Genomic DNA, 12,336 nt, shown 5'->3' on the forward strand with positions numbered 1-12,336 from the left:
GTTCACTCCTTCCCTCTTATGACGAGGTGGAGACACGCCTTTCTTCTCCGACTCAAAGCACATGGGCAATGGCGGCCTGCGGGATTGAAAACAACTCCCCTTTTGAAAGGAACTTTGGAGAGCGGAGATGTTTGGGGAAATTGGAAGGGCCTACACTTATTTTGTTTGATACAATGCAAAGTCAATCTAGTGGGAAACACATATTTAGCCTACATGGAATAAGGAAATACACTATTTAAAAGATATATCGTGACCTGCGTGTAAGTTTCATGGAATTAACTAGGAGGACGGCTGCGACCATTATTTACATTAACAGGGTGTTACCATCCTTTTGTAACGTTCACATTGTAACGTTTCCACATTCGTTACACTGCACCCTCCTTTCTTCAGGCCCAAATCTCGGGCCTACTAAACTTTAACTTAGTGTGACACGTAGGTGTAATTCCCTCTACAATTAACCTGACCCTGAGTGTGACAATCTTAAAACACAAATAAGTATGTCCCCCTATTGCATTGCACCCTGTCTAACAGACTCAAGCCCACAGCTAACCGAATTACGGAATTATTCTCAAACTATACATTTACGGTGGGGAGCATTATTTACAATGACGTGATTTCTTATTTACAACGCAACCCAGGACCTGTTTTTTTTTTTTTCCTTTTTAGGGAACAAGAAAACAAAGAAATTCCTGTTGGGAGGGAGGAGACAGCACGCATTGCATCGATGCACCAGTACCAATACCACCAAAGCACCCAAAAGCACCAAAAGCACCACAAAGCACCAAAAGCACCACTCGGTGCGCAGTAACCATGGTTCATAATAAACACAACAAAACAACTGGTGGTGGTCTTCTCTTTCTCTGCTGGGCCGATGTTCTTCCCGACGTCTTCTGGCTTCATGCGGCCTAGTTGGAAATAATAAAAAGCACAACTTGTGTCCATTTTTTATTTAGGGCCTCAGGGGCCAACTAAGGGTGGTCCACCTGTTTGGCATAGGTGCCACCTTACCGAGGTCCGCAAGCAAGATTCCCTGGCCACTATGGCCGGTCTCCAACAGAGGTGCCCTGCCCCAGAACCTGGGGTCCATCAAGTGGTACTTGGCCGCAGAACAGCGGTCCATAAAGTGGTACATCAACGCAATGCATGCTGGTTCTGGGAATCTCGGGCGCACAATGGCCACCTCACGCACGCTCCCCTCGGCACCCAATGGCGCACAGGTCATGTGGGAGACAAAAGAAAGACAATTGAGCGAGGGGTAAGGTCACAAGGGTACACGTCAATAAGGCAATGCAAGGCGAAATGCGTACGGAGGGCGAAGTGAGAAAGCTCGTCCCTACCGTACCTCACCCCCCTGTCACCTACCCTACCCTTGCCCTTGCCCTTGCCCTTACCCCATATGTACAAAATCTACACATTACCAATTCGTCACTACTGTCACGTCTTCCCCATATTTCCCCTATACCAAATTCGTCTCCACAATCCCTCTACTTCAAAATTTGCCATCACCAATTCATCATCAATCCTCATAAGGAGGGAGAGATGGAATTACGCACAATGTCACACCCACGTCATGATGCGTCTCACAATCCAAACATTTGCATCATAAAAAATAATCAAAACATGGCATGGTGTGGAGTACCTGTCACCTCAGGTGAGTGGATGCAGATGGTGCGAGGAGATCCTTCATCCTAACTATCCTCTAAATGACTTTAACACACTTTACACTACCCGGGGTCTCTCCCTGCCAATCCATTGGCCAACTTACACTATGGGTTCTAAAAACCAATTCCCATTGACCAAACTGTGGTGCCTCTCAATTTGGGGTCTCACTCCCCCGATTCATCTCCCGGTGCTCTCGCACAATTTCTGGGCTGCGACGTCTAGCTCTCCCAACAGGTCTACCCACCTGCACACCTCCACCACTGTAGTTGCCACCCGAGCTTACCTAGCTCCTCACCCTAACCCATCTAACTGGGGTAGGCCCCTCCTGGCTCTGGCACCCCACTCGGTGCCCTCTGGCACTGGGCTACCCGGGTCCGTCCTCCGGATCCTCGGGCCCCATCCACAACAACTACTACCGGCTCCCAGAGCCCACCTGCGGCCTCACCTGGCCGACATCCTTACAGTGGTGGAGTGCCCAAACCAACTACACACACTAACAGGCTACACGCCCAGCCATTTCCACAACACTAATGCACCCATCCACATACCATTCTGCATCCGCACCACAGATGCCAATATCCAACCACAATTTACCTGTACCCTCTACCTAACACTTACACTACCCGCCCCGGGTATCCGTGATGGGGGTCCACTCTTCCCCCATTCACACCTTCGCACCATCCACTCCACTCCACAATTTCCACCATTCTCACTCCACGACCATCCATTCCAATACTCCAGATATTCCACACTACCATTTATTCCACACAGCCACATACACCTGTTGTTGCACACCTGTGCCCTCACACCTGGTGCCACCTGCACCCTCCTTTCTTCCTGGACCATTTGGTCAACACAACACGCAATCACCACCACTCCCTCATACACTGCTCCACACACCTGTTCAGTTGCACACCTGTGCAATCACACCTGTTCTATTCTCACCTGTTCAATCCTCACACACACGGCATCATCTCAGCTAACTACTCCCCTCTGAAACTTGCGCTTCCCAGTCGTCCCTTTAAACTATTGCGCTCCCACGTCATTATAATCCACACTAATCTACCTGCGTCCCCACTACAGGTATCAGTCACTAACTAAACTTAACGTTACCTAATGTCATCTTCGCTAGATCCCTACAATTATCCAAGCCCTCCCTGGCTCGGTTGTCATAGCCACCCCATAAACTATTGCGCATTTGCCCCCACTGTGAGGGATGGTGGATTTGCCATCCCACCACATCGGGGGTCTCTCACTATCAATTTTGTTCGTCCAGATTCCAACCAATTCAAAAATTTTCCATTTACTGCCAATTCTACTCACTTTTCTAAATTTCGTTTTAAATCACTATCACTATCACCATCACCCGTCTACTTATTACATCCTCTCGGTGCGCCAATTCACGTCTACAGCCCGGCTTCGTACAGCCGAGCAATGAACGCGGATTCTTTTGTGCCGGCGGCTGGATGCGTCCCGCATTCGGGGCAGGGGCGGGGGCTTACCCGGGCCGAGATCCCACGCACCACCTCGGCGTGGAGCCATCCAATGTCCCGATCTCGACCTGCCGGCACGTCTCAACAAAACGTGGTCGCCATGACGACCCTTCCTATCCAGCTGCCCGCTCCGCCTAGTGGAGCCCGGACGCGGCCGTTCCAAGCGAGGCACAGCGTGGATCGCGTACGGCGGTTCTTTCGAAACCGCCGTGGTTCGGATCCCCGCTGGTCCTCGCGGCACGCGAAGCTGCCCGACGCGCACCGAGGGCCCGATTCGGCTATAAGTCGTTCTAACCTCTAACCCGGTTACCGTCGACGCTTCACCTGGATTCTTACAAGCATACGCTACCCCTTTCTTGCTCATACATGCAGCTGTTCCCATTCTCCTCGTACCTTTCCTTACACACCTCGGTACACTCATTCCGCTCACCGACTTGGTCACACACCTGACCACCGAACACCTTGGCACACATTCGTCGCTCGCACACCTCACCAACACACCTCTTCGCGCCCCTTTCTCAGTCACCTCCTTTGTGACAATCACAGGTGTGCTCTCACCCGCACACCCAACCGCGTGCCTCACGACCAACTCAAGTGTGCATCCCCACACACGCTCTACCATTCCAGGTGTGCATCCTTCCATTCCAGGTGTACATCCTCGCTCACCTGTCACAACCAACTCACGCTCCGTTTCACTCTCACTACTCTCACCTCCACTCTTGACAACGCACTCACCCTTCCTCTTGACAGCGCACTCTTTCCTCATGCACCCGTCCGTTACACACCTCTCTCGCGCACACTTTTTCGTTACTTCCTCCGTAACACTCACCACACCGCGCTTCCATGTACCCCCTCGCACACGCGCTTCGACCAACTCACTCTTGACGGCACACTCACTCCTTGGCGTGCACTTTTTCCTCACACACCCCATGGTCGGACATTCTCGCACACCTCTTTTTTTGCACACCAGACCTGTCGCACACTTCACCAACGGCCTTTCACGAACACCCGGATCCAAAGCAACCCCCAAGCCGACTGAAGCTTTCCTCACATCATATACATTGCCACTCACCTCCGTACTTCGTCGTCGCACCTCCTCTGCCACCTGCAAACTTTTTATTTGGTTAGTGAGCATCACATTATGAGTTGAGCACCGACCTTGCACCAATTCCATTACCTCCTCCTGGATTTCTCTCTTAGTTTCTGTCCGTCTCTTCTTAATTTCACTCACCTCTTCTTCCACTTCCTCTAATTTTTGTTTAACCTCTTTTATTTCTCGGTGCGTCTCCTCAAGTTCGTCCTCTAAGGCTACCGTGACCGTCTCTATGTGCTTCCTCACCTGCCGGTCCTTTGTCTCCATTATCTCTGTCACCTCGTCCACCCTCATTGTCAGTTCCTCCCGTACCATCTGACATTGCCTCTGCGTCGCTATTAATTCGTTTTTAATTTCTTTTTGTGTCGCCTTTAACCCTCCGAGTACTGCAGTGTTCCTTTGAACCTGCTCCACTAACTTCGTTTGTCCCTCTGTCAGCTGTTCCACCTCCTCCGTCAGATCTTCTATTCCCCCTTGTAACTTAGCCGTATTATTTCTCACCTCTTTCTCCATACGCTTCTCACCTCGCTTTACCTCCTCACGTAGCCCCGAAACCTCCTCACTTACCCCTCGTCGTATTTCCTCTATCTCTTTTGTAGATGCCACCCTCATCTGTCCCAATTCATCCCTCTGAGCATCCAGTTTGGTTTCTACCCCGATTTTCACCTCCTCTATCTGCTCTCCCATTTGTTTGATTTCCCTGGCAGATTGTTCCCCTATTTCCCGCAATTTGTCCTCCATCCTATTTTCTAACCCCTTTAACCCATTTTTCACCTCTTTTATCCCGTTGTCTAACCCCTCACCGGTACCCCTCGCTTCGTCCCTCATTACCCCCATTTGGTTTCCCATTACCCCCATTTTTGCTTCTAGCCTCTCCATAAGGGCCCCCATTTGCAACATAAAAAGGTTCGAATCCACCTGCGGCGCTGCTACGGTCGCGGGCGCGGTCGCCGTGGCCATGTGCGAGGCGCCATTTTGCGCGTCTGATATCCCCTCAACCACATTGCCAATGTTCTCCTCCTCCCTTTCCTCCACATACATTTCCCCGAGGTCCTGGGTCGATTCCACCCTGTCTATCTCTCCCACCGACATCCGATCGCCTTGATTGTCCATGGCGCGATCTCAAAATTCGGGTTTTGCTTTATAAAACAAAATAAATTTCGGCAGCTTGTAATTTTGAGCGCGTTAAGCGCGCTTCGGGTCCGATCTCGGGTCCGATCTCCCTCCTCGACACCAATTGTTACTCTAATAGTACAATTGGTGTTCCAAAATTTGGGCCTAACAAATTTAGTCCCAGGTCCGAATCCAACTCCTCGACACCAATTGTTACAGACGCGGCTTTAGATGTTATATTGACCGAGCGGTGGTGTATTTAACCGCGTCCGAACAGTTACTCCCCGATTAGAACCCGATTTCACCCGACGTTGACCAGATCGCCTCACAGATATTCAATCGGGAAACCTCTAAAGCGACCGAAAGAGAATGAAAAAGAAGAAGAAGAATACGGAGGAAGAACAGCTTTATTATACACACACAAGCAATGGATGGAAGAAGCAGTAACACAGCGAATCGTTAACTTACACTATTCATTTTTACTTAACCCCAAGACAACGAGCAGGACAGGACGTTCACACTTACACAGGGGATAATGCAGGCAGGTAGGGCTTGAGGTGGATTGCTTGAGAGGGAGGCAAAGTCGGAGGCAGCAGCTCTCAATTCCTCGCGGTTTTGGCGGGAAAACCCTCCGTCGCGTATCCGCTGTGGTAGACGTCACGCGCTGGTTCGGCACACCTGCTCCTCTTCTTGTGGTGGAGCCGTCTCCCTCCTTTCAGCGCGTCTCTCCAAAGCTGGTTTCCTTGCCGAGTACCTCTCCTCTTTGGCTTGGAGCGTTTCGCATCTCACCGCTCCTCTTGGTGCCGCCTCTTTGCTCCTCCCAGGTCATCTCCTAAAGCAGTCCCTTACAGTCGCTTTTATCACCTCGGGCGAAATCAAGCCGCCGGCTCCGAGGGCACGCCTACCGGGTCGCTCACCGCGGTGCTGATTGGCTGTTAGGGCTGGTTCACTCCTTCCCTCTTATGACGAGGTGGAGACACGCCTTTCTTCTCCGACTCAAAGCACATGGGCAATGGCGGCCTGCGGGATTGAAAACAACTCCCCTTTTGAGAGGAACTTTGGAGAGCGGAGATGTTTGGGGAAATTGGAAGGGCCTACGCTTATTTTGTTTGATACAATGCAAAGTCAATCTAGTGGGAAACACATATTTAGCCTACATGGAATAAGGAAATACACTATTTAAAAGATATATCGTGACCTGCGTGTAAGTTTCATGGAATTAACTAGGAGGACGGCTGCGACCATTATTTACATTAACAGGGTGTTACCATCCTTTTGTAACGTTCACATTGTAACGTTTCCACATTCGTTACAATATATATACAGTCGTGGCCAAAAATATTGGCACCCTTGCACTTTTTTGAAATATTGCACCATTTCTTCCAGAAAATTGTTGAAATTAAAAAATATTTTGGTATCCACATATGTATTTCTTTGGTTTGCAGTGCAACAAAACAAAAAAGCTGAAAAAATTACTAAATCTTAGCTTATTCCACACAGAAATCCTAAAATGGCCCGGACAATATTATTGGCACCTTTTAGAAATTGTGAGAAATAATTAGATTTCAAGCAGGTGATTCTCCTTATGCACCTGTGGTGAGTTGCAGGTGCCTGCAATATAAAAGTCACTCATTCAACCAGTTTGAATAGGGACACACACAAAGGAGTCATTTAGAGAGTCATTTAGAGAAAAGGAGTCATTCTGCTGTTTTGTGTCACTGTGTGTGTGCCACAATGGGCATGGAGAAAAGAAAGAAAACCAGAGAATTGTCTGAGGAGGTCAGACACAAGATTGTAGCCAAGCATGGACAATCTCAAGACTACAAGTCCATCTCCAGAGACCTTGATGCCACTGGTTGTGCCAATAACTGGGAGGTTTATTATCCAACATTTATATAGGGCACGAGTGTAAGCGTCGGGGTAATGGGAATGTGTTTGATTGCCTTGACATATGAGCTGCAATTAACCTGTATGTTTGTGTTTTACCTTGATTACATGTAGAAAACTCACTTTTCTTCGGACTCTTCCTGCTCATGGCGTGACAATGGCAGATGGCAGCTGAGGTAATCGGTTGATCTAAAGATTGGGCCCTAGATGACATCGCGGTCATGCGACTTTGTTCCGCTCAGTCAATTAATAAGCTCTGTCACATGACTGCCGGTACTCGCTCATAGCAGGAACTCTCCTATTACGGTAACACAGCTCTGGAGGTGGGAGGTGGCAAGAAGTTCCTGGGACAAGCGGAAATACATTGCTGGGACAAGTGCTCGCTTAGCGACTGGCCGAACCCGTCTCGAGTTATCCGGACGGGGTGCGACTATAACAATATATACATACAGTACTGTATATGTTTCTGTATGCTGTATACGAGTCTGTTCCTTGTACATTTCCAACCCCTTCGGCAAATTTTCTCACACTTTGCTGTAGTGCGTTATTTTCTCCGATGGATGGTCAATTTCACAGAAACTTTCAATTATCTTTGAAATTGATGTAAAAACAAAACGTGGAATACTAGCGATTTTGACGAGCGTTGTAGGTTACGTGATGTATCACCATCACTCACATTGGCTCTGGAGGTGACACTGCTGCGTCGGCTGGGAGAAGAGCTTGGAATGAGTCTGTGTGTTCAAAGGCTTTGTCGGGAATCTAACCTTTTTCACTTAACTATTTATTTTGCGTGTGCAGGATGGAAATTAATATACAAAGGGTCCACCATCTGCAGCACTTCAATGAGTGTAACGAGAGGTCGCACATTCTTGTATGACCTTAAACAAGGAAATGCGGGAGGCCATTGGCCTGTCATTGCCACGTTGCCCTTGCGAGTTAATTTTTTCCTCCAGTTGTAAAACGTCCATTTTGGGCTCAGACCTTTTTCTGGGTCTTGCCTCCAAGTGTCGCTCTATCCTGCTGTTGCTCTGTTTCCCTCATTTTCAACCGTGTTGATGTATTTATGACTTTGTCTTAGCTAAAGACAATCTGATCGATGCTTTACTAAGCGCCAAATGACCCAATCTCGATCAGGTGGCCCAACATGCGCTTGTTACTCCCACCAGGGAGTAATGCATTCGATCGTGTCCGTCCGTGTGTGTGTGTGTGTGTGTGTGTGTGTGTGTGTGTGTGTGTGTGTGTGTGTGTGTGTGTGTGTGTGTGTGTGTGTGTATATAATGTGTGTTCGTGTGTTTGTGAACAAGATATCTGGAAAAGTTCTGAACGGATTTGGATGAAATTTGGTGGGATGATTGCCCGTGGGATAAGGAAGAATTCATTAGTTTTTGGTGAAGCTCAGGATATTATTCAGGATCCACGAATTTTTTGAAGGATTGTTTACCATTGGAAGATGGGGCTCATTTTTTTTTAACATTATCTTCTATATATTCTATATTTAACATTGTGATATGAAAATAATTTCCATATTTGTTGTAAATGTAGTTTAAACTCGTGGTTATGCATTCGAGTGGTGTATTTTTTAGCAGCGTCATCTTCAATGTTCATTTTTTTCCTTCTAATACAGAGATATTCTGTCATTTTAAAACCACCAAAGTGTGTATTAGGTTTCCCCGTTTCATAAAATGTATCGTTTGATACGTATAATGCTTTAAAACTTTTTTTTTTTTTTTTTAACCTCAGAAGAGATATCAACATTTACCTCAGCGAATGTCAATCGCGGTGTCAGTATTTGATGAACTTATACAGACTTAGGTGACTTGTAAGTGTGACCAGCATGTGCACGGGATTCTTCCGCAGAAGAATGAGTGGTCGCATTAGCTTTTTGTTTTGACGTTTGGGCCAGTTTTACATGTTGTATCCCTAAGGAATGAAACGAACGTTTTTCCTGGCTAACAATTTTATTTGAAGTCACACATGCCTCAAAATACACTCACTTATATAGAATTGAACGCTGAATCCGAAAATGTAAGTGAAATTGCCTTGTTTTTTTTTTACATTATCTTCTATATATTCTATATATATATATATCTGTGCAGTGTCTGTCTTGTGTTGTCACTGAACTACTCCCTCAAAGTTTTGTGAAATCGTACTATTCCAACTTGACCCACGGCGGGAGTATGCGCTTTACTGAGTGGCGTTCTAGTCTGTTTATGTATTTGTATATAGATATGTATATATATTTTAGTATTGCATTATTTAACTGATATCTTGTACTCTCATTATGCAGCTGGAGAGTTTCTTACAAACCGAAAGCTCAGATTTCCAAGAGGAAAACGTTCATGAAAACCAAGAATCCTCGAACGCCACTTGGCTCGGACAACGGACCTCTCACCATGATCTTGACGATGATGTGAAAGCAAAGGTGGGCCCTCTTGGACTAATCAGCAGGAAAGATATTCTGCTTCAAAATCATGTCCATGGGACGGCTCACTCCTTTAACCTCTTCAATTTGTCAAAAAGCAGTCTTTCTTTCCTTTTTATAATCTTTGGGCCATTTACGCGCGTGTTCACAAAACCCCGGCCACTTCTGCTCTGAGGCCAAAACTTTACGCTTTTAGCTATGCTCTTACTTCTTGCTTTCCATCTGTGATCACTTTGCTTTGCCGAGACTTGTAGACTATTTCCTTTCTTACGTCTCTCACAAACGTAGATTTCCTAACTGCTCGTTCAGGTCTCGTCTCTCTGGTACAAACGGCATATGGATCTTGGAGGCTTCTGCTTGTTTAATGCACACTCGGTTAATATTTGGGTTAAAAATGAATCATAAATAAAAATAAAACAAATCAATAATATCAAAAATTATAACATTGATTTCTATTGAATCTGTTGCCCTGTTGCTGTTATTCTCCGATTCACTGGCTCATGGTGCAGGTAGCCCAAGTTCAAATACCTTGTACCCTGTCCATTGTCTACTCATGTCACTGTAATTCATGTACATGTACAATGATGTCTACTAATGTTCTTGTCTTTGTCCTGAATGGCAATATTGTGTACAAGCTCCTCCAAAAGCATCAGATGGTTGTAAACAAAATGAAATAATCGGATTGTTCGAGAAAAAGTTATTTGCTTATTCTGGCAGTTCATGACCTTTGTAATTGGTGTGTTATAAATGCACGTTGATGAATGCACACTCCACGTACAGCAGAGGTACATTTGTGGTCACACCACATGCTGCTCCAGCAGTTTATCCGAGCCATGTTTACAACCATTGCTTTGAATTATGGCCAAAACATACATTGCTTCTTGTGGGTGCGTGAGCCGGAGAGCAGGGTGAACCCCCAGTGTAGTCCAAATGGGTGTGAACCCAGAGAGTTGGATGAGGTTCCAGTACAGTCCATGCTGGTGTGTGGACCCAGAGAGCAGGGTGAGCCCCGGTGGAGTCCAAATTGGTGTGAACCCAGAGAGTTGGATGAGGTTCCAGTGCAGTCCATGCTGGTGTGTAGACCCAAAGAGCATGATGAGCTCCCAGTAGTCTGTGTAAATGTGTGGACCCAAAGAGTTGGGTGGGAGCTCGTAGTACAGTCCATGTTGATGTGTAAGCCGAGGGAGCAGCGTAAGTTCCCAGTACAGTCCGTGCGAGTGTGTGGACCCAAAGAGCAGGGTGTGCTCCAGTACAGTCAGTGTGAGTATGTGGACCCAAAGACCAGGATGAGCTCCCAGTACAGTCTGTGTGAGTGTGTGGACCCAGAGAGTTGGGTGGGAGCTCGTAGTACAGTCCATTGTGGTGTGTAGAGCAAGAAAGTAGGGTGAAATCCCAGTAAGTCCTTGTTGGTGTGTGGACCCAAAGAGCATGGTGAACTCCCAGTACAGTTGGAAAGAGACCTTTCATTGCTTGGCCACCGCCACGTGTGTGTATTTTGAAATTGAAAACAGCCAACACAAAGTGGTTGCCATCATATAAGCCGCCATGTATAACTTTTCTTATAGGAGATTATGTTTAAGTTTGTAAATGTCCTACACGTATTTTGCCCCCGGTTAATATTCTCAAACAAACTTCGCACACACTATACTGCTGTCGGTTAGGCCTGCAAAGGAGTTTGTTAAAAAGTTCTAAATATACAGGGTGAAAGTTAATGCTGTAAGTGGCTTGTTAGGATTATCAGCTTGCTACTCGGACAGGATGGAGTAGCTGTGGGTGAAGCTGTCACCTCACACTGATAAAACCCGACCAAATGTGATTTGTACTCCCTTAATAGGTCTCACACAAGTCCTTTTCCATTCAACGTGCGGATCACCCCAACCATCTGTTATATAATAGGCCCTGAACTGGATTATGCAGTAGAGACGAGTCTTATCTCCTGCTGGACGTGTTAGTTTGTCTGCGCAGTTAGTCTCTGTTGTGCTGTGTCCAATATTCAAACATGTCCATACGTTATACGTGTGGAAAAACTCACCCTCCTCATGCTGTCACCGAGCAGCACCATGCAGGCAGGGTGTTGTCATGGCCACGTCGCTACATTAGAATTGGCAAATTCACTTGCTCTGAAGTGTCGTAATATATGTTGCCACCCAGGGAACGTCAACACAGTAGGAGTTCATTGGGTCCATCAAAGCTTCTGCAATATGGTTGCCCTTTTGTTTGTCTGTGCTGTATCCTTAAATGTTGAGCATAAAGCAAGGAAGCAGCATTTGTAACAAGTCTTTGGTATGGTACATCTCAGTTTTCTGGGTGTTTCCTCCCAGAACCGTCGACCTCCCAAGGTCAGAACAGACACTCTAACCGTTACGCAATAGAGTCTGGCAGAAATGTCTGTCCGTCTGTCTGTGCACCATACTTGGTCCGCAACGTCAGGTCTGCTAAAGCAGTTTCCTGTCTCATGTTACAATCCTGGATGGGTCGCCACTCCTATGCAGGACTAAATCCACGCTTGCATTGGATGCTCCGTGATTGCACAAGAGCACAGCAAACAACTTTCTCATGTTTTGAGTTGTAGATGAACTCGTGTCAGGGCTGAACAAACACAAGAATGGAACTTTATGATCTCAACTGAAACGTCATAACCTGCAGGTCTGTTTACAGGTGTTTTA

At 46.8% G+C, this 12,336-nt stretch overlaps 1 protein-coding gene across 2 annotated transcripts in view; it reads left to right on the forward strand.

The window, feature by feature from the left end:
- The window catches only part of LOC137413570 (angiopoietin-2), a 105,054-nt gene that overhangs the window by 56,115 nt on the left and 36,603 nt on the right, over positions 1–12,336 (forward strand). For both annotated transcript variants that reach the window (XM_078767344.1, XM_078767343.1), the window contains exon 2: positions 9,536–9,670. In XM_078767344.1, coding sequence (XP_078623470.1) covers positions 9,536–9,670 — 135 coding nt within the window. The remainder of the gene's footprint in view (positions 1–9,535; positions 9,671–12,336) is intronic.

This window comes from Myxine glutinosa, chromosome 13 (genome assembly GCF_964187855.1).
Source record: "Myxine glutinosa chromosome 13, kmMyxGlut1.1, whole genome shotgun sequence".
Lineage (NCBI taxonomy): Eukaryota > Metazoa > Chordata > Myxini > Myxiniformes > Myxinidae > Myxine > Myxine glutinosa.